This window comes from Mytilus edulis, chromosome 11, assembly GCF_963676685.1.
Source record: "Mytilus edulis chromosome 11, xbMytEdul2.2, whole genome shotgun sequence".
Classification (NCBI taxonomy): domain Eukaryota; kingdom Metazoa; phylum Mollusca; class Bivalvia; order Mytilida; family Mytilidae; genus Mytilus; species Mytilus edulis.
Window position 1 is genome coordinate 51476497 of NC_092354.1, and position 24496 is coordinate 51500992.

General features: G+C 33.1%; 1 protein-coding gene and 1 long non-coding RNA gene across 2 annotated transcripts; both read left to right on the forward strand.

Annotated features, from left to right (window-relative positions):
- Positions 1-8263: 8263 nt before the first annotated feature.
- On the forward strand, positions 8264-9295 carry LOC139494874 (uncharacterized). The gene is made up of 2 exons (XR_011657188.1): positions 8264-8509; positions 9086-9295. It is a non-coding gene; the product is annotated as an uncharacterized lncRNA (long non-coding RNA).
- Positions 9296-11748: 2453 nt separating this feature from the next.
- On the forward strand, positions 11749-13881 carry LOC139494356 (keratin-associated protein 16-1-like). Its single transcript, XM_071282522.1, has one exon. The coding sequence runs from the start codon at positions 11749-11751 to the stop codon at positions 13879-13881; it is 2133 nt and encodes a 710-aa protein (XP_071138623.1).
- The last annotated feature ends 10615 nt before the right edge of the window (positions 13882-24496 follow it).

Consider the following 24496-nt stretch of genomic DNA (forward strand, 5'->3'; position numbering starts at 1 on the left):
CTATTTTCCCCGGGTTTACACACCATTCCGCATTGTGTGTTGTTTTAAAATTGTAAAAAAATGCAGTTTTGACGTCTTTCTTAGTATCTTATTATAATCTAATATTTGTATGTTAATGGTCAACTTATCAATAAATATTATAAATAACATTGAAAATAAGTATGAATTTAATCGAATTTAACTGTCTGCCTCCGTAGCTGAGGGGATGCATCTAAAGCTATTAATCAAGCGATCTAGGTTCGCATCCCGCAATGGTGAATGTACGGTTAAAAAAAACCAACACAAATATTAAATATCTTGACTTGACTTTAATTTAATTCTAATTTCAAATTAAAAATGCTTTTTTCCTTGTGACAAAGTAAATTGTCTGTTTTTTTTAGCTACAGTCGTTTATAGAATAATAGACATACATATTAAGATAATCTATTACAAATCGGTAACTAAGGGATGCTGAGGCTGCCAGATTTTTGGTTTTCTGTCCTATAAATGATTGTGGGGATAAAAGTGTGGATGCACTTCAGTTGCACAGTTGAGCTACGTTTTTTACCCCAAAAGCTCGAAAATAGCAATTTTGACCCAAATCACCACATAGCATGTTTGGCTATAAAATTGCTGTTTCTCACATACATAGACCATTGAGGGTTATTTTTCGTGGAGATGTTATTCCTAACATTGTATTTGAATGCTCTGTTGATACTATTTCCATAAATAAACTAGAAAAAAGGACATTTTGAATCGAAATTTGACAATTTTCCGATTTTTTGGTTGTTGTCACGTGACATTGGACTGATTATCACGTGATCAAACATGACAAAAAAAATACAAACCTTTCATTAATAATACTGAAAAACTATTTTCTATAAAAAGTCTTAGTTGATAAGTCAACTAACAGTAACAAGAAAGTTATGAATGATTGAAATTTGATCGTTCCTCTGCGGCAAAAATAGTGCAATTTTTGCCGAATGGTAAAGAGTTAAATCGGCCATTTGATCATGACAATTTTTTCGTATGTATTGACAATTGTATTAGAAGTAAACTTGAATCAACCACTGCTATATCTAAAAATTGAAACAATTTCAGTAAATTATACCTCTTGTTAGATATTCATTCGGATGTTATCTATATTAATAATTTTCCACAATTTACTAACAATTTTGACTACTTTTTGGATAATTTTATATGATGTTACCTTAAATCGGTCATTTGATCATGATAATGTTCTCATATGTTTTGACAATTGTATTAGAAGTAAACTTGAATCAACCATTGCTATATCTAAAAATTGAAACATTTTCAGTAAATTTGACCTCTTGTTAGATATTCTTTCGGATGTTATCTATATTAATAATTTTCCACAATTTACTAACAATTTTGACCTACTTTTTGGGTAATTCTATAAGATGTTACCTTTAATCGGTCATTTGACCATGATAATGTTCTCATATGTATTGACAATTGTATTAGCAGTAATCTTGAACCAACCACTGCTTTATTTATATATTGCAACAATTTAAATAAATTTTATCACTCTTGGAATATTCAGTTGTTACCTTTATTGATAATTTGTCCACATTCTACTGAAAAAATTATCTTTTTGGATAATTTTGTATGATGTTACCTTAAATCAGTCATTTGATCATGATAAATTTCTCATATGTATTGACAATTGTATTAGAAGTAAACTTGAATCAACCACTGCTATTTTTAAAAAATTGAAACATTTTCAGTAAATTTGATCTCTTTTTGGATATTCATTCAGATGTTACATATATGAATAATTTTCTACGATTTACTGACAATTTTGACTACTTTTTGGAAAATTTTATAGATGATACCTTAAATTGGTCATTTGATCATGATAATTTTCTCATATGTATTGACAATTGTATTAGAAGTAAACACAACTAACCACTGGTATTTTTAAAAATTGAAACATTTTCAGTAATTTTGACCTCTTTTTGCATATTCATTCAGATGTTAGATATATGAATAATTTTCCACGATTTACTGACAATTTTGACTACTTTTTGGATAATTTTATATGATGCTACCTTAAATCGGTAATTAGATAATGATAATTTTTTCGAATGTATTGACAATTGTATTAGAAGTAAACTTGAACCAACCACTGCTATATTTAAATATTGAAACATTTTCAGTAAATTTGACCTCTTTTTGGAAATCATGCAGATGTTACCTATATTAATAATTTTCCACGATTTACTGAAAATTGTGACTACTTTTTCGATTATTTTATATGATGTTATCTTTGATCAGTCATTGACAATTGTATTAGAAGTAAACTTGAACCAACCACTGCTATATTTAAATATTGAAACATTTTCAGTAAATTTGACCTCTTTTTGGAAATCATGCAGATGTTACCTATATTAATAATTTTCCAAGATTTACTGACAATTTTGACTACTTTTTGGATAATTTTATATGATGTTACCTTAAATCGGTCATTTGATCATGATAATTTTTTCGAATGTATTGACAATTGTATTAGAAGTAAACTTGAACCAACCACTGCTATATTTAAAAATTGAAACATTTTCAGAAAATATTACCTCTTTTTGGATATTCATTCAGATAATACCTATTTTAATAATTTTCCACGATTTACTGACAATTTTGACTACTTTTTGGATAATTTAATATGATGTTACCTTAAATCGGTCATTTGATCATGATTATGATCTCATATGTATTGACAATTGTATTAGAGGTAAACTTGAACCAACCACTGCTATATTTAAAACTTGAAACATTATCAGAAAATTTGACCTCTTTTTGGATATTCATTTAGATAATACCTATATTAATAATTTTCCATGATTTACTGACAATTTTGACTACTTTTTTGATAATTTTATATGATATGACTTTAAATCGATCATTTGATCATAATAATTTTATCTTATGCATTGACAATTGTATTAGAAGTAAACACAACCAACCACTGCTATTTTTAAAAATTGAAACATTTTCAGTAAATTTGGTCTATTTTTGGATATACATTCAGATGTTACATATATTAATAATTTTCCACGATTAATTGACAATTTTGACTACTTTTTGGATAATTTTATATGATGTTACCTTAAATCGGTCATTAGATTATGATAATTTTTTCGAATGTATTGACAATTGTATTAGAAGTTATCTTGAACCAACCACTGCTATATTTAAATATTGAAACATTTTCAGTAAATTTGACCTCTTTTTGGAAATCATGCAGATGTTACCTATATTAATAATTTTCCACGATTTACTGACAATTTTGACTACTTTTTGGATAATTTTATATGATGTTACCTTTAATCGGTCATTTACAATTGTATTAGAAGTAAACTTGAACCAACCACTGCTATATTTAGAACTTGAAACATTTTCAGAAAATTTGACCTTTTTGGATATTCATTCAGATGTTACCTATATTAATAATTTTCCACGATTTACTGACTATTTTGACTACTTTTTGGATAATTTTATATGATGTTTCCTTTAATCGGTCATTGACAATTGTATTAGAAGTAAACTTGAACCAACCACTGCTATATTTAAAAATTGAAACATTTTCAGAAAATATTACCTCTTTTTGGATATTCATTTAGATATTACCTATAATAATAATTTTCCAAGATTTACTGACAATTTTGACTACTTTTTGGATAATTTTATATGATGTTACCTTAAATCGGTCATTTGATCATGATAATGTTCTCATATGTATTGACAATTGTATTAGAAGTAAACTTGAACCAACCACTGCTATATTTAAAACTTGAAACATTATCAGAACTTTTGACCTCTTTTTGGATATTCATTCAGATAATACCTATATTAATAATTTTCCATGATTTACTGACAATTTTGACTACTTTTTAGATAATTTTATATGATGTTACTTTAAATCGATCATTTGATCATAATAATTTTATCTTATGCATTGACAATTGTATTAGAAGTAAACACAATCAACCACTGCTATTTTTTAAAAATTGAAACATTTTCAGAAAATTTGACCTCTTTTTGGATATTCATTCAGATGTTACCTATATTAATAATTTCCCACGATTTACTGACAATTTTGACTACTTTTTTGATAATTTTATATGATGTTACCTTAAATCGTTCATTTGATCATCATAATGTTCTCATATGTATTGACAATTGTATTAGAAGTTAACTTGAATCAACCACTGCTATATCTGAAAATTGCTCCTTTCTCTTGAAAGGAATCTTACAAGAAGACATGCATTTCAGTTTCTGTTTTTCTTGAATGCCCTGCGATTCCATCAAAGTAATTATTAATTTATCTATCATATCATACACACTCGTGTTGTCCACACTTCAAACAAGACACTCTAACAGTCCGTCGAAGCATCTGACTACACCGAACAATACATCTGGGTTCTTCATTAACCGTGATTTCCCAAATGTCAGACTACAACCAGAATTAGAATTATTTCAAATGCAGTGGTGCCTTTTACTTATAAGTAAATGCATGGGATATGATCCCAAATTTAATCAGTGGTTGCTTGTTATCAACAGCCTGAGTAATATGTATCTGCCTCATTTACGGACATACGAATTCACGAAAGATAGCATTTTTCTGAAATTTTGGCACCGTAAAAAATATTATTTGCACGAAGTTTCATATGTGCTTACCCTTGTTTAGGTGGCAAATCCGCTTGTATTGTTAAATGTTTTGTAACGCGAGATTGCAGTTAGCCAATCCGAATGACGTATTATTATAATACAGACATGTGCTGTCTGTTCTATGTTCGGGTTGTCTCTTTGACATTCCGCATTTCCATTCTCAGTTTTATCTAATGTAATTATATGCAACAATACTTGTACAATACTCAGTTTATAAAGAATTAAATAAAATGCATTCCAAATAATCAGTTTTTACTCCAGCAGCGGATTATTCTCCTATATAACTGTTCTGGACTATACGCGTATGGTCGGGGTAATTAAAAAGATTCCAGATAACACCTTACTCTTCATTAGGTATTACTCTTGTAGTCGTCAAGACATTAACAGGACGATACCGTAGGTCATTTCATTATATTATAATAAAAAAAAGCAGTTTCGTGCATTTAATTTTACTCATAATAAATTAATTTTTTATTTTATGTTATCTTGAAATGTTTGAGTATATCTGAATTGGATACAAAAATATTAGATTGAAAAAAGAGGGACGAAAGATACCAAAGGGATAATTTGAATAGTCATGAAATCAGTATGTTGCAATGTAGATTCGTATATACATATGTAGGTGAAAACAAGAATGTGTCCAAAGTACACGGATGCCCCACTCGCACTATCATTTTCCATTTTCAATGGACCATGAAATTGGATAAAAAATATCATTAGGCATTACAATTAGAAAGATAATATCAGAGGGAACATGTGTACTAATTTTCAAGTTGATTGGACTTCAACTTATTCACAAACTACCTTGACCAAAAACTTTAACCTGAAACATGCACTTTCATTTTCTATGTTCAGTGGACCGTGAAATTGGGATCAAAAGATTAAAACTTTAACCTGAAGCGGGACTGACGGAAGAACGGACATACAGACAGACGAACGGACGCACAGACCAGAAAACATAATGCCCCTCTATTATCGTAGACGGGGCATAAAAAGTTAAGTGTATATACTGTGTCATTTATGCATTCACCATTCTCAGTTTCCATTTTTTCTTCTATATATATATTAATTGTATTTTATATACTTAAAAGACTCGTTCATACAAGTTCTTGTATACGGTCATTATATGATATACCTGTTTACATTGAGATGTTCCTATCATCGGGAGGAATTTACCTAACAAAATGTTGTCGATTGTCGGATCTCCAAACTTTCCCGAACAACTGATTTACTTGGAATTTACTGTATTGATTAATATTTTTGGCGAACACTTTACATACATTTTATTTTATTTGTATTCTCCAACGAAGAGTGAATAAAAACAAAGTTTAATTTGCTAATATTGCAAAAGATTCACGTACGAAAACAACTGACTTTGGAATCGACATTTGTCGGACAAATTTCCCGCCGCCATAATCGACGAACAAAATGGCTAGCAAAAGAACAGCGAGTGTAACTGATAGCTATCAATACCAAGGCTTCATCCATGGATTGTCCCCGATAAAAATTTCACAAACAAATTCGAAGTACTTTGACTTTACTTTACAGACTAATACGTCTAATTACAAACGAGTGGTGTGCTTTGATGCAAGCAAACGAACCATAATAGACTCCACAGCAAAGTGCAAATCCCCAGTGAAGATCTCAAACTATACAGAATATCCATCCAGAACAACCACTGGTTCAGACATTATAGTAAACAAGAAAACAGTAGTACAATACTTTGACAGGTTTAAAACTCAACACAAGAAATGCAGCTTTAAAGATTGTGGTTTATTTGTGTCAAAAGCAACCCTATTCTTAGCTGCTAGTCCTGATGGTTTTGTAAAGTGTAAATGCTGTGGTACACGTCTGGTAGAAATTAAATGTACATTTAAATATGCTGACAGAACGCCAATGGAAGTGGCCAATTTACAAACTTATCACGTTCAAAACATAAATGGTGAAATTAAACTTAAACCGTCTTCTCCATAGTACTACCAGATTCAAACACAACTAGGAGTGTGTGGCAGGGACATTTGTGATTTTGTTTACTTCAAAAGCTATTTCAGTTGAGACTGTTAAGTTTGATCCTCAGTTTTACAAGCAGATTGTGGACAGATCTCATTCATTCTTTGACATTGTATTTCATAATTATTCTAAATGAATAATGATTATGCATTAAACTCAATATGCTTGTTTATTACAATTGTTTTTTATCAATCTTTTTGATATAAATGAGAGAAGGCTACTTTACTTCCAGTGGCAATTATAATGCACTTTCCTGACAAGAAATAGTTAATGTAATGTATACAAATAATAATTCTGTTTTGTGGTAGCCATCACTCATAAGATAATTGTCCGCTGAGATCGTGTCACCTTACCCAGACACATTATGCTGATTCAGGTCACCAATCTTTGTTCTACTCATTAATACTGTGTGTCTACCAGGGAAGCAGCAAATACTAATTTTAAAGTCTTTGGTGTGATCTGGCCAGGGTAAGAACCCTAGACCTCTCCAACTCAAGAAGTCAATCTTTTTGTAGGGCATTTAAACCAGGATAATTAAACAGATCTAAAGGGTTAAGGGCCAAATTCTTTAAAATTACAAAATCAAGGTGTCGAGACAACTACATTGTATCTACTGTTTGATTATTTATTAGCTAACGGTTTCATCAAATTGCAAATAAATCCAGCCACTATCATCACGTGATAAACAAGTGGTTTTTGTGTTCAGATTATAATCTGAGATAACATTTTGAATTTCTTCATTCTCTGTATTGCTTGTTTAACATATATTCTTACGTTAGCAATTTTTCTGGTTTTCCTTATTTCATAGGCCGTCAAACGTTTTCCATTTCCCCGTGAACATGTTCTAGTAAATGGAGGCTTAGTTAAATAAGCCCTTCTCTCAAGAAGAAGGTCTTTTATTCTAAATCCGCGGTCAGTCATAATTTCATCTCCTGCAGATACTTAATCAAGAAACCAAAAATGTTCAGTAATATATTTATCAGATGTGTTGCCTCCATAAAGATCCGAAATATAATTAAAATTACCAGTGTTAACAATGCATTTGATCAGAAGCATGTTACTGTGAAATTACATAGTTGGGATTCCAATGAATGGTATGATGCAGATTTTACTCATTCCTTCTCTACAGCTCTTAATTTCAACAATAATTCAAAATTTGTCATGTTATATATATATATATGTACCAAAGGTCTACATGTTTGAAGTGGAGATCAATTGGTAGTAAAATCGCTAAGTTTTCTCCAGACAAAGAATGAGACCACTTCTAAAGGACGTGTAAATTGCTTGTTTTAAATGCCATACATTTTTTTTAAACTTAATTTTCCTGATACAAGTAATTGGTTTACAAAATAAATTTGTGGTATCGTAGTGTATTTTAAGTTGATCTCTGTCTTTTTTTTATTCCTGCACCTACACATGTAGAAAGGCTTACCCCTACTGAGCTACTGAGCCAGTCTTCGTCCCATCTAGAAAATATCCCATGAAAGGTTGTCACAGGGTGACTTTGGTTACTCACATATACGTTGTTATTTTTGTTGTTAATTCTATTTCGATTTGCAGAGCGTCAGTATCTTATAAATGTTATATTCTGCAGACTTCAGTGTATAATACATGTCCACATTTTACATCTAATTAATTAGGTAGTGTCCACTATTTACTTGGGCATTTACCTGTAAACTTGTCGAACGGGTTGAGTAACATGTGATACCTGTATTTGTTGAGCTGACTATGCACTCTCAGGTAACACCTTAACGAGTCAAGGTGTGGCCAGATATGTTTTGTATAAAGTTAGTTTACAATGTGGCGTGGACACACACACTGAATTTCTGAGGTAGGACTCAATTTATTCTTATTTATATAATCATTATTCGTTCCAAAGTGTTCAGTTTTCTGCAACAACGCAAATATAGAATAATTATTTAAATTGTAATTGTAATTTTTGACATTGCTATTTTGTAAATGTCACAAGTTAAATAATGTTCATTATAATTAAATCGTTTGGTATTTTAGGAACGTTTGTGTACGATAATGCAATGATGTATGTATCTCCATAAGTATGTAAAGTAATATGCAACGTATAAGCATTAATGTATATTCAGCGTTAAAAGCTGTATATTGTGTGTAGTAATTGTATAATGATAGTATACAATAAAGTCAATTATGTGACTTGTAAAGTAAGGCATTATACGATATGCCGTAGCTTGTATTGTGTAAAGTAAGGCATTATACGATATGACGTAATTATTTGAGTATAAGTAATGCATTATTCAATATGCTGTAATCTTAACATAAGTAGTCGTACTAAGTATTTGTCATTATTTATGCGACATGTGTAATACATAAACATAATTATGTATATTTCTTGAGTATAGTATTGTATTTTAACGTACAGTATGTATTTCAATAGGTCCCAGTTTCGGGCTAGATGTATGTAGTTTTGATTAGTAAAGTATGGAGATATATTACAAATGGTGGCGAAACCTGTTGACAGTGCGACGTTCCATGTTTTTCATCAATGGTTTGGCAACCTACAATATTTGAAGTCGAGGCTAGACAATAGGGCAGTCGTAATGTGTACACCGCTTATGTTGGGCCAGTTTTGTGTAGTTACCAAAAACCAAATACGTAACATTCCGTAGTATCGTTATCCAGATTTCAAAGCTAAATATATTTATTATCTGTAAGTACAAACATCTAAGTCAGCTCTCGTCTATCCGTGACAAAGGTGATTTCCAAGAACTTGTATTTTGAATTGAAATTTTAATATAAAACTAAACTCAACATATTATTTATCATAAAAGAAAGATGTCATTATGACACAACTCTCCACAAAAGATCAAATGACACAGAAATTGACAAAAATAGGTCTGACACTATGTGGCCTTCAACAATGTGCTAAGCATATACCAAAAATACGGCTATAAAAGGCCCATACTGACAAAAATTAACCAAGTAAACGAGAAAACAAACAGCCTAATTTATAAAAAAATGAGTGGAAAACAAATACTTAACACATTGACAAACGACAACCTCTTAAATTACAGGCTCCTGAATTGGAACAGGCACATACATTTGTAGAAACAGAATGAGGCAGTCATGTTAAATACCATGAACCAAAGGTCTATATTATAGGTGGAGAATTGGCAGTAAAATCGCCAAGTTTTCTCCAAACAGATGTTGATTGCTTGATTATTTGTCCCAAAAAGGGTGACTGGGGTATATAGATATGGTCACTTGGTATTTTCCCGACCGGCAGTAAAACGCTTGCCGAAGTGGGGCGTCCGTTTGGTTGTGCGGGATGTTACAAGTTCGCAGTCACGTCCGGTTAGAAGGGGGACGTAAAATCCGATTCCTCGTGTTAAGAGTATCACGCTCTTTGCACGTTTAGAACCCTTTAGAACTCTTTTCAGTGGTCCGTAGGTGGCCTGTTGAAAGGCAAAATTTCTGTCCCTATCCAAGATACCCTCATTTTCCAGTGGCAGTCGAAATTTCCCATACCATCATCCCAGGTTACCTGCTCAATAGTAACCTAACTGTAACTGTTAGTGGAATGCAAGAAGACATATATTTGAAGGATCAATTACAGTAAAGGTCAACTTCGCAAGATTACTTGTTTTTTTTTAAATACAGTTTATCAGACAGCTATCAAATTGGAGTGTTGAGAGATAGACGAACTTTAAACAAATTGATTTTTTTACCGATATATGAACTTTCACATTTTAAATTCATCTATTATAAGTGACTCTCCTGCAATAGCATATTTTGAAAATATTCTGGCTATATTGGATGTGACAAATGTACACAGCCTGGGTTGGTAAAATTAATTTGTGTGCTAAGGTCTGATGGTGGTTTTAAATTTTATTGACAAAAAACTTCACAAAGGTCCATCACCATTGCAATTAGAACAGATTGGTGAATACACGGACGAGAAATCGGTGATTTCAACGTTGTCAAGGACGCGTTATTTTGAGATCGAAGTACACAAAGTGCAACCAAACTACACAAAGTGAGTATGTTTCTTTCTAAAGAAAAGTGTCGACAGTAAAAAATTGACGTGTCATTAAATTTCTTTTTGAAATAGCTAACGTGATACCGATTTTCCATTTAACCATTATTAAATTTTTAACAGAGACAGAATGAAGAATTGTAGGAAAAGATTCTGTTCCCGGCATTTTAGGATACATGATAATGTGGAGATTTATGAAAAATGATTGACCTAACACTGGTCTGTGCTACATTGAGTGTACCTTTCCTTATAGAAATACAAAATGTGTAAAGCAGAGAAATCAATTCGGTCAATTGACAGGAATATTGTGGAAATGCATTGCACACATGTGTGTTCTGCCTTTGACCCTACCCTCCCTCCCTATTTTTAAGATATAAAAAAGCATACCCTTAATTTTTTTCTTCAATTTTTCAATTTCAATGTAGCACTGTCATGACAGTTAAAGAGTCAATGTGAAAAAATGGTGAAAAAAAATCCCCTTATGTCATGTTTGTTTGTTTTTATTTGTAATGTTTGTCATAGAAGCCAATTAATTTGTTAATTGTCAAAAGTTCATTTTGCATACTATGAATCTGATGAGTTGAGCCTTTTTTTAATAAAATTTTATTCTTTATCGGTAACATTGATAATTATACACACATCATGCTAAATATCTTATTTGTATAGTATATATTCAGAAGTTATTATGTTAAAATTTTGATCACAATCCAAAATTAGATATTATCAAGCTTGAATATTGTTTCAAAATTTGCCCCAACTGTTCAGAGTTTAACCTCTGCAGTTATATCAGACTGCGCTCAGTATGTTGATAAATGTACTACAGTACTAGTAAAGAGGCAATATTTAAACATTGAAAAATCAAGATTTGTATGTGTCAGACGAGTATTTTAAACACTTTACCTATTTTATTTTCTTCAGAATCTTTGCTATCTTTCCTCTTTTTTGTGTGGGTAGCTTTGGAAGTTCTTCCTGTTTGTGTTGTTTCTATAGTATTTTTGTGTGGTCCAAGTTGTGATGTTGATGGTGTGTCTGTAGTTATTAGATTATGTGTATGCATTATAGTAATGAGCGCGTCTGACAGTTTTGTAGATGTTGATGGTGCAAGTGTAAGTTTTTTGTTTGTAACTGATTGTATATTTTTTTGTGTATGTCAAAGTTGTGTAGTTGTAGATATTAGAGTTGTGTGTGATAATTCATGTTATGTAGTTGTAGATAATGGAGCTGTGTGTGATAATTCATGTTCTTTAGTTGTAGATAATGGAGCTGTGTGTGATAATTCATGTTCTGTAGTTGTAGATAATGGAGCTGTGTGTGATAATTCATGTTCTGTAGTTGTAGATAATGGAGCTGTGTGTGATAATTCATGTTCTTTAGTTGTAGATAATGGAGTTGTGTGTGATAATTCATGTTCTTTAGTTGTAGATAATGGAGCTGTGTGTGATAAATCATGTTCTTTAGTTGTAGATATTGGAGTTGTGTGTGATAAATCATGTTCTTTAGTTGTAGATAATGGAGCTGTGTGTGATAATTCATGTTCTGTAGTTGTAGATAATGGAGCTGTGTGTGATAATTCATGTTCTTTAGTTGTAGATAATGGAGTTGTGTGTGATAAATCATGTTCTGTAGTTGTAGATATTGGAGCTGTGTGTGATAAATCATGTTCTTTAGTTGTAGATAATGGAGTTGTGTGTGATAATTCATGTTCTTTAGTTGTAGATAATGGAGTTGTGTGTGATAATTCATGTTATTTAGTTGTAGATAATGGAGCTGTGTGTGATAATTCATGTTCTGTAGTTGTAGATATTGGAGTTGTGTGTGATAATTCATGTTCTGTAGTTGTAGATAATGGAGCTGTGTGTGATAATTCATGTTCTGTAGTTGTAGATATTGGAGCTGTGTGTGATAATTCATGTTCTTTAGTTGTAGATATTGGAGCTGTGTGTGATAATTCATGTTCTTTAGTTGTAGATAATGGAGCTGTGTGTGATAATTCATGTTCTGTAGTTGTAGATATTGGAGTTGTGTGTGATAATTCATGTTCTTTAGTTGTAGATAATGGAGCTGTGTGTGATAAATCATGTTCTTTAGTTGTAGATAATGGAGCTGTGTGTGATAATTCATGTTCTGTAGTTGTAGATAATGGAGCTGTGTGTGATAATTCATGTTCTGTAGTTGTAGATAATGGAGCTGTGTGTGATAATTCATGTTCTTTAGTTGTAGATAATGGAGCTGTGTGTGATAAATCATGTTCTTTAGTTGTAGATAATGGAGCTGTGTGTGATAATTCATGTTCTTTAGTTGTAGATAATGGAGCTGTGTGTGATAATTCATGTTATTTAGTTGTAGATAATGGAGCTGTGTGTGATAATTCATGTTCTGTAGTTGTAGATATTGGAGTTGTGTGTGATAAATCATGTTCTTTAGTTGTAGATAATGGAGTTGTGTGTGATAATTCATGTTCTTTAGTTGTAGATAATGGAGCTGTGTGTGATAATTCATGTTCTTTAGTTGTAGATAATGGAGCTGTGTGTGATAATTCATGTTCTTTAGTTGTAGATAATGGAGCTGTGTGTGATAATTCATGTTCTGTAGTTGTAGATAATGGAGCTGTGTGTGATAAATCATGTTCTGTAGTTGTAGATATTGGAGCTGTGTGTGATAAATCATGTTCTTTAGTTGTAGATAATGGAGTTGTGTGTGATAATTCATGTTCTTTAGTTGTAGATAATGGAGCTGTGTGTGATAAATCATGTTCTTTAGTTGTAGATAATGGAGTTGTGTGTGATAATTCATGTTCTGTAGTTGTAGATATTGGAGTTGTGTGTGATAAATCATGTTCTGTAGTTGTAGATATTGGAGCTGTGTGTGATAAATCATGTTCTTTAGTTGTAGATAATGGAGTTGTGTGTGATAATTCATGTTCTTTAGTTGTAGATAATGGAGCTGTGTGTGATAATTCATGTTCTGTAGTTGTAGATATTGGAGTTGTGTGTGATAATTCATGTTCTGTAGTTGTAGATATTGGAGTTGTGTGTGATAAATCATGTTCTGTAGTTGTAGATATTGGAGTTGTGTGTGATAATTCATGTTCTGTAGTTGTAGATATTGGAGTTGTGTGTGATAATTCATGTTCTGTAGTTGTTACAGTAACTGTTGGAATGATCAATTCGGTAAGCAGATCTGAAAATAAATATTGAACGTTGATTAAGAAAATATGCATTAATTATAAACAAAATACAAAAAATAATATACAGCAATGGACCATAAGATCTAGGTTATCAAAATAGTTTACTTCTTCAGTAATTTTTTTCCTTTTCATTTAATATAGTTTCTGATTTAATTCTACAACCAGCAAAGTCAATGTGACTAAATTTGCATTTCTATTTGTTTGTCTCATACAATCCACCATTATTCGGGGAAATCAGTTTTGTCATGACCCGACTTGCAGATAGTAGATTTGTTTTTTTGCATGGTTAATATGTGAGCAGTTATGATTCATAAAGTTTTTTTCTTAATTTTATATAGATTAGACTTTTGTTTTTTTCTAATTTGAATGGTTTTACTCTAGTAATTTTTAAGGGGGTCTCATTGGTGGAGGGGGAGGGGTCAATCTCAATTCTCTCCAATTCAAACGTTTCGTCAAGTTCTGTCATTTTAACTCTTCTAGTATTTATATCATGCTCGTAAATCCCGCCATTTTTCCATATATATCGTCTAAAACAATGCCGGTTTAGCAGGTGGTAGAATTCCGGTATATTGATAATTTAACTTATATAAACCATTTGTATTTTTTTATTAAAGCTGTTGATGGTTCAATTTTACTCTTAATACAATTGTCAAAACATATTAGAAAATTATTTTAATCAAATTACGATTTCAAGTAACATTAAATAAATTATCAAAAAATTGACAAATTTACAGTAAAATGTTAAAAAATTATCAATATAGCTAAAATCTGAACGAATATCCAAAAAGAGGTAAAGTTCACTGAAAAAATATTACTAGGAAAATGTTGCAATTTTTAAATAAAGCTGTGGTTAGTTCAAAGGTTACTTTTAATACAATTGTCAATACAAACAAGAAGTAATTGTAACAGGATGCTGTTACGAAATCTCCCAAACAAAGCTCCGATAACTCCCCATTCATATGGTCCCATGTTCATTTGATTTTTTGTCCCATACAAGAATATATATGGCTTACGAGTAGGGATCTCCACCATTTACAAGTTTTCAAACAGGAGGGGGTGGTGGTGACCCCCTAGGGACTTTACCTAAATTTTATTTGATTTGTTTTATTGTCCCCTACAAGATAATATATGGTTTAGGGGTGGGGATCTGGACCGTTTACAAGATAATAGTACATTCTCAAATTGAACAGGTTGGAACTTCCATCTAATTTCATGTGATTTGTTTTATTGTCCCATACAAGAATATATATGGTTAAGGGGTGGGGATCTGGACCGTTTTCAAGTTTTCAAACAAGAGGGGTTGGGTGACCCCCTAGGGCCTTCCCTTTTATTTCATTTGATTTGTTTTATTTTCCCTTACAAGAATATATATGGTTTAGGGGTGGGGATCTGGACCGTTTACAAGTTTTCAACCTAGAGGGGGTGGGGTGACCCCTAGGGACTTCCCTTTTATTTCGTTTGATTTGTTTTATTGTCCCCTACAAGAATATATATGGTTTAGGGGTGGGGATGTGGACCGTTTACAAGTTGTCAACCTAGAGGGGGTGGGGTGACCCCTAGGGACTTCCCTTTTATTTCGTTTGATTTGTTTTATTGTCCCCTACAAGAATATATATGGTTTAGGGGTGGGGATTTGGACCGTTTACAAGTTGTCAACCTGGAGGGGGTGGGGTGACCCCCTACGGACTTCCCTTTTATTTCATTTGGTTTGTTTTATTGTCCCCTACAGGAATATATATGGTTTATGGGTGGGGATCTGGACTGTTAACAAGATAATAGTACATTCTCAAATTGAACGGGGTAGGGGTGACCCCCAGGAACTTCCATCTAATTACATGTGATTTGTTTCATTGTCCCCTACAAGAATATATATGGTTTAGGGGTGGGGATCTTGACCGTTTACAAGTTTTCAAACAAGAGGGGCGGGGGTGACCCCTAGGGACTTCCCTTTTATTTCATTTGATTTGTTTTATTGTCCTCTACAAGAATATATATGGTTTAGGGGTGGGGATCTGGACCGTTTAAAAGTTTTCCAACAAGAGGGGGTGGGGTGAACCCCCAGGGACTTCCCTTTTATTTCATTTGATTTGTTTTATTGTCCCCTACAAGAATATATATGGTTTAGGGGTGGGGATCTGGACCGTTTACAAGATAAAAGCACATTCTCAAATTGAAGGGGGTGGGGATGACCCCCCCAGGGCATCCCCCTATATTTCATGTGATTTATTTTATTGTCCTATAATCATTTCTAAAGACTGTATGTATCTATCACTTATAGTTTTCAAGTTATATTCATTTAAAAAATTTTGAAAATAAAATCCCATAGGGTTCTATAGTAAAACCCTCCCTGCTTTCTACCCCCCAAAATACCCCTTAATAGACCCCAATGCACAAACGAAAGATTGATGGCTCATCTAGACATATTAGTCTACCATTTTATGAAATCCTAAGTCAATCTGACCAGCGGTTTTGGAGAAACGCTGCGGACAAGTTCATTTTTTAAAGCGGCGGAAGAAGAAGAGGAGGAAGAAGAAGAAGAAGAATAACTAGATTTGTAATTGCTAGCAATAACGGATGGCACCCAAGTGCGGAATAAGAATAATAAGAAAAAAAGAATCGTACAATAACAATATGTCACCCGACCTCCGTCAGGGTGACATAAAAAAAGAAACGTAGAATAACAATATGTCACCCCAACTCCGTTGAGGGTGCCATAAAAATAATAAAAAAAACAAAAAGAAACGTAGAATGACAATATGTCACCCAAACTCCGTTTAGGGTGCCATAATAAGAACTGAGCAAAACCAATAAGTCTCCAAACTTTGTTTGGGAGACTTAATTAGAAAATAGTCTTCATCAAATAAACGGTTTCAGGTTATATCAAATAAATTGACAAATTTACAGTAAAATGTTGAAAATAACCAATATAGCTAAAATCTGAATGAACGTGATGAATATCCAAAAAGTAGTAAAGTTTATACACCTGCATAGTAAATCAGCCATATGTTTTATATCAGGATTCAATGTGTAATACCATGGACAGCAATATTGCAATATAATAAGAACAAATTTTTGTTCGCATAAATTTAGGGTGCCAGCATGTCCATATTTTTACCCAAAATACTGATACGTAACAAAATTTCAGAAGTTTTGATACCTCATGCTAACTTTTACAACAAAATTATTAGACCGCATTGCCCAAAACTGACCATATGTGCACTTTAATTTGTAAATCTATATACCCGCATAGTAAATAAGCCATATCTTTTATGTCAAGATTCAATGTGTAATACCATGGACAGCAATATTCTAATATAATAAGAACAAATGTTTGTTCGCATAAATTTCGGGTCTGTCCCAAGTCAGGAGCTTGTAATTCAGTGGTTGTCGTTTGTATATGTGTTACATATTTGTATTTCGTTATTTTTTTTATACATAAATGAGGCAGTTAGTTTTCTCGTCTGAATTGTTTAACAGTGTCTTATCGGGGCCTTTTATAGCTGACTATGTTGTATGGGCTTTGCTCTTTGTTAAAGGCCGTACGGTTACCTATAATTTTTAATGATATTTATGTCATTTTGGTCTTTTGTGGATAGTTGTCTCATTGGCATAATACCACATCTTCTTTTTTATATCTTCTACAAATTTGGTGCTCCTACTTATAGCCACCAAACCTGTCTAATTGCTTACACACTGCGTGTTGAGGCATTTTGTGTAAAAAGAATGTCACATGTAATTTCCCGCGGATGATATCATAGACACGTTTTCTCGCGAATAGATTGATTTGCTCAATTAGTAAACATGGTAAAGTCTGAAATATTTCTTGCATATCATACACGAAGTAGCAAGTATTTAATTATACATGTTTGATTTCTACACATATTCAAATAAAGATAACAAAAAATAGATGTTTGTTAAAGTTCGGTTGCAAGTATATATCAGACAACTAAAACTTAATGCCAAAAAAAAATGAAAAATTCAAATTAAATATTTTTTTTGGCTCTGTCTTGGAGTAAAGGCATATAACCCATATAATACATTTATAGAAATTTTCCATAAAAGTACACACCAAGACTCAAAAGATAGAATTTTAAAAGAATTTCAAACTGAAAGAAAGAAGGACCCGATGTGGGATTGCTATAGTTATTTTTGGTATGGGTCTAAACATACGGGACGTAGACTTTTTAGTACATATTGGATGCCCTAAATCTGTACTCTTTTAGTGGCAAGAGGCAGGCCGTTGTGCGAGAGATGGCCGACAAGAGTTAAGTCTCATTTTCGACATGTTCACAACATGTCTTTGAAAAATGCCGCTAGAGATAATCGTACAGAACAAAGATAGCATGCGTGTCCATACGCAATTACAGTCACTTATTTCAGACAAGAAAACAGTTGCAAGTCTGTCGGAAAGTAATATATTTATTTATTTATTAATGAAATGCACATTTATACCTCTGGGGTTTGAAGGCATATACAAACAATACAATACAATATACACAATAGAAAAATTAACATATTAAACATCATATATAAAGTGGGAAAACAGTAATATTTATGCAGGCGTTGTGTCCACTCCATTCAGTGCAAATGACTTTTTAATGAACGGAACAGTAAGCTGCATAATATCAAATGAAGATAGAATTAATTGTAATCTATCTGTTTCAGACAAATTAAAGTATTCTGGAAATATATTATTTATATCTTTTTCAAGCTGATTCGTAAAGATTTATTAACTTTACATTTTAAGAAAAAAGTGGAATGTATGCAGTGGATGCGACTTGGAACATTGTGATTGTTCTTCCTGTAGATCTTGCTCTGTGCGCATTAAAAAGTGTCCACGCGAAAAGAACTGTTTTTGCTATGTACAGACTTTCCTTAACCAAGATGGGTTGATGACAAACTAAGTTAAAAGTTTCTTGTGGCATTTACAACTAATAGGTGAATGAAGATTTCTTTGCTCACCCATGGAGTTGTACATAGAGACTTGTCTGGTTAAAACTGAATTGTATAATAAATGTCAATACTGTCAATCCGACTAATGGGTGAATGAAGATTGCTTCGCTCGTCCAAGGAGTTGTTCGGTTCAAACTAGACTGTACATTAAATAATGATACTATCATCGGTGTTTCACTTCAATTTTTATTTAAAAACCAAGCATAAACCATAATTATAAAATTATTCAATTGAGCCAATGCAATGTTATCAAACTGTTAACTAAATATAAAATCATTCCTGACTTAGAAGAAAATGACTGAGATAGTTCAGCTGTACAGGGAGACCGTTAATTGAATATTAATCAACTTTGAGTGTACCGATCATTTACAGGTTTTTTTATATTCTCTCTGGTTTTTATTTTAGGTACAAAGAAAATCTTCTTGTAAATCTATCATATAACAAAAAAAACTTCTGTTATGTCTATACGTTTCTTATAGTGAGGGGTTTTCATCATGTGCTCCTGTTCAAAGGAGGTTTACACACGGAAGAATAAAATTTAGTTTCGTTTCACGAAGGAATCCGTTTTTGTATTAGTTGTTTTGAAAGTTTGAACCTGATGTTGATGTATGTTGAAAAATGTTGAATTGTTATATTATGACACATTTTCGTTGGATTTAAAGCAATATTTTATGATATTTCGCTTCTTAGTATGATTGGACACACTTGAAAATAAGGTACACATGTTGATTTAAGATTTTTTTTTGCTACGCGAATTTTGCCTATCGCAGAGGTGTTTATATCAAAGATTTTGCCGTAGTTTCTACGGATTTCAGTGGAAAAAATACGGACTACAATTGTCATACCAAAAACTACGGGTTTGAAAAAAAATCCGTTAAATTTTGAATCGTTCCGTTTCAAAATCCGTTAAATTTTGATCTTGATCAGTTAAACGATTGAATTAATCAGAATATCTATGCTTTAAAGCGCATATAAAACAAGGTAAGTTGAAAGCATGTCCAAGAGGACGACCACTGATGACAATAATACTAATACTACAACCGGACCAACATCGGCAAAGAAATCATGCCAAAAGTTCAGAGAATGTTACAGGAAACTTTCCCTTCTTCGGGGGTTTCGAAACATTTGTTTACTGCTTCATATGTGAACGGGATTTTTCGTGCGCACATGGAGGCAAGGATGATTGCCGGAGACACGTTATGACAAAATCACACGTTGAATTTACACCCCAAGGGTGACTGGGGTATAGAAATATGGTCACTTGGTCTTCTCCCGACCGGCAGTAAAACGCTTGCCGAAGTGGGGCGTCCGTTTTGCTGTGCGGGATGTATTAAGTTCGCAGTCACGTCCGGTCAGAAGGGGGACGTTAAATCCGATGCCTCGCGTAAAGAAAGTGCCACGCTCTTTGCACGTTAAGAACCCTTGCAACAACTCTGTGAGGGGTCCGTAGGTGGCCTGTTGCAAGGCAAAATTTCTGTCCCTATCCAATATACCCTCATTTTTCAGTGGCAGTCCAAATTTCCCCGACCATCATCCTAGATGGCCTCTATTACAACAACCTACCTATTGTATTTATTGTAAACTTGTTCTCGTCCTGAATATGTATGAAATATTTGCCACTGGATGTTACGCAACCAACAATCAATCAATCAATCACGTTGAATATAACAAATTGAAATCGACTCAAAGGCCTATATCGTCTTTCATAAAGTCAACAGAACTGGAGAAAAGCAGAGCTGTGACCAAGGCAGAAGCAGTAATGTGCCAAATCATAGCCAATCAGAACCTTTCCCTTGCAAGTGAAGATATGTTTACCAAAAACTTCAGGTCAAATCATGCAAATTATAGGATAAAATCGTGGTCAAAATCTTTGTTCAAAACTCATCGAGAGTACTACTGACAACATTGCAAAACTACTGACAATTCTACTGATAGACATCAGAATGGGTAAACAGTTTTGCTATCGCGATATGACCTCGGGTGGCACATTGATAGTAAACAAAATATCAGAACAGTAAATAGAAATAGTAAATAATGCTATAGGACTAGGTCTGGATTAGATAAAACTTCCCTAACAACATCACATATGTCTTCATTATTTTCAAAAAAGAACTGCTCAAGGATATTTTTACAGATCGTATCACGCCATTCTATTTGCTGAATTTTGTCCATGTTATCAAAGTTGTCAGGAATAGGGATATCTGATTCTAAATCTGATAAGTCAAAGTATGTGAAAAACATTAATAACAAAACGGCATCCAAAACTGTATAATACAGCAGTTTATATGCCCTGTAAGAGTTTTTTTTACTTTGCCTTTCACATTACTCAGATTCAGTAGGTTACGATAGTAGTAAGTTGTACATGGGTCATGTCCACTTCAACTGTTGTATGTCAACTCGTGTATGGCCTGAAAAAGTAAGGAACAATAGTCAATCATACAACTAAATATTTTGAAGTCAAAATACACCTGCTTTGGATATAAGTTTTAATCTGATAAACAAACATTACATGTAATGCTGAGTATACACCAATAAACAATAACAATAAGTTCAGGCCTCACCTACCCTGCAGATGGACATGTGAACATTCATACAACACAAAAAATACATTTAGCTTATAGTATCTGATTTATGGACTTAACCTTAACACTTATCAATTAAATAAAGGCAAAAGCGCTTTTGAACTAATTTTTATAGTTTCTCCTTATGTTGTACTGTAACAACAATGTCCTAGGCAAGACTAGGTTTGAAAGCTTATGAACATGTTTTTACCTGAACACAACCAGGGCTGTGTAGTTCAGGGGTTTTCATTTGTACATGGCTGTCATAATTGTTGGGATTTGTTAATTGTGCTGTTATAAATATAAGCACTTAGTTGTATGTCAGAACATTTTATAGCAGACTATACCATGTATACAGTAGGGGCAGCCCCGATGTTCCGACACCCCGTTAGTCCGACACCCCATTGGTCCGACACCTCATTGGTCCGACACCCCACTGGTCCGACACCTCATTTGTCCGACACCCCATTAGTCCGACGCCCCATTGGTCCGACACACCAATAGTCCGACTATACAATTAATCCCGACCAATAGAAGTAAGCTGATACACAGAAACTTACTAATTTGTGAACCTAGTGTTAGACCAGTTTTCAGAGAATCAGGGATACATCGATAGTACTATTATGTAAATGTTTATCTTTACGAGGAACAACATAAGATAACTTGCATTCTGAAACTAAGAACACACTTTCCACATCAATTAACCCGCTATCCGAAAGGACTTGCTTACCCCTCAGCCCTCCATTGCGGGAGATGCAAACAACGATCTTAAACCTCAACTCATTTATTGGTGAATAAATTGATTCAATATTGCTAATTAAAAATATTAATTCATTGGTTAGTAACCCCCAAGGCTGACTTGGGAATAGAAATATGGTCACTTGGTCTTCCGACCGGAAGTAAAACGCTTGCCGAAGTGGGGCGTCCTTTTGGCTGTGCGGGTTGTATCAATTTCGCACTCACGTCCGGTCAGATTGGGGACGTTAAATCCGATGCCTCATGTAAGGAGAGTGCCACGCTCTTTAAGAACCCTTGCAACAACTCTTTGAGGAGTCCGTAGGTGGCCTGTTGCAAGGCAAAATTTCTGTCCCTATCCAATATACCCTCATTTTCCAGTGGCAGTCCAAACTTCCACGACACTCATCCCAGATGGCCTCTATTATTTCAAGACCTACCTATAGTATTTATTATGAACTTGTTCTCGTCCTGAATATGCATGAAATATTTGCCACTGGACATTAAGCAACAAATAATCAATCAATCAATCATTGGTTAATTTGAACGAAACCGAAAACTGTGAGTTCTTTCCGTATTCATTTGATTGTTTATTGTTTGTCCTATTATATCATGTATCTATTGTATTTGAATAAAAGTGAACAAAAATTTAGGAATTTTGCTACTTAGATCAAGGGTACCCCATTAGTATTTATATCAAAGGCAACACAAAAATCGACCCTTAAGTATATAAGAAAATAGGAAAATACAAATGTTCAAGTAAAACAATCCCTATACATTTTTCTTTAGGGGCCAACTGAAACAGGCCTCCGGTGCGGGAGTTTCTCGCTGCATTGAAGACCCAAAAGTGGCCTTCGGCTGTTGTCTGTTCTTTGGTCTGATTGTTGTCTCTTTGACACATTCCCAAATTTCTATGCTCAATTTGAGTATTAAGAAAAATAAAAGTTGTTCAAAACAAAAACTCGCACTCACAACCTGAAATGCAACTAGGTGATCTGGAAGGATTTAAACAACACTACAAAGAAAGTCTCATCAGAAGATCGTTATATTCTTACTTGTTACCGGTATTCGATTGTGCAATAGTAGTTTCACGAAATCAAGAAAAAAAACCACGTACATGTATATTATTACAAAATGCACCTAGCTAGGCAAGGTATCAAAATATCAACAAAATAAATGCAGGTTCAAATATTGAAAGTAATGTTATGACAGTTCTGTGTATGTTTGTATAAGCCCGTCAAAATTTTGAATGGACGTATTCTAATATGGTAGATATACAAATGTCCGTCTGTCCGTTTGTCCATCTGTCTGCCCGGCGTAGACATGTCGCATCTTAACTTGAGAACGACTCATCCAAATTTCATTAAACTTCACATAGTTGTTTCTTATGATGGTCAAACGATCTGTATACTTTTTGATGACAATAAGATTAAAACTTTTGAGTTACGGGACTTTGTAACTAAAACAGGGGTGTAATTTTTTCACACGTCGCGCCGTATCTCAAAAGCTATATATGATTTTTGCTTAAAACTTAATATACTTCTTAGTTTTATAGTTTTATTAATCTAAACATCTATATACTTTTTGGTTTCAAAATTTTATTAAGAGATATTGAGTTTTTTTTTAAAATAAAAAATGGAGGGGGGGCTGTGGGTCACATGTCGCGCAGTATCTCAAAAACAATTTATGATTATTTTTTACATCTTTATACACTTCTTATTTATATAAATGTACAGATCTGTATACTTTTGGGTGATGATTCAAAATTTATTTTTGAGTTATTGATTTTTTATTTTATAAAACTAGAGGCTCTTACTTTACTGAACATTCTTGCTACTTACAATTATCTCTATCTATAATGAACTTGCCCAATTAGTTACAAAATTTGTGAAAAGTGTTAAAAAAATTGACTGTAAAAGGTAATAACTCCTTAAGGGGTCAACTGACCATTTTGGATATCCTGACCTATTTGTAGATCTTACTTTGCTGAACATTATTACTGTTTACAGTTTACCTCTTACTATAATTATTTTCAAGATAATAACCAAAAACGGCAAAATTTCCTTAAAAATTACCAATTCAGGGGCAGCAACCCAACAACCGGTTGTCCAATTCATTGGGAATTTCAGGGCAGATAGATCTTGATTTGATAAACAATATATTGTCCGATTTGCTCTAAATGCTTTGGTTTCAGAGTTATAAGCCAAAATCTACATGTACAGATGGGTGCAGTCCTAACCTGTACAGCAAGTTAACTTGATAACCAGTCATTTGGACTGGTCAAAGTTAACCTGTGACCAAATTTAGGACTGCTATGACCAGTCCTAGGACCAAAATCTAGTTAACTTGAAAAGCGGACTTGGTCCTAGGACTGTT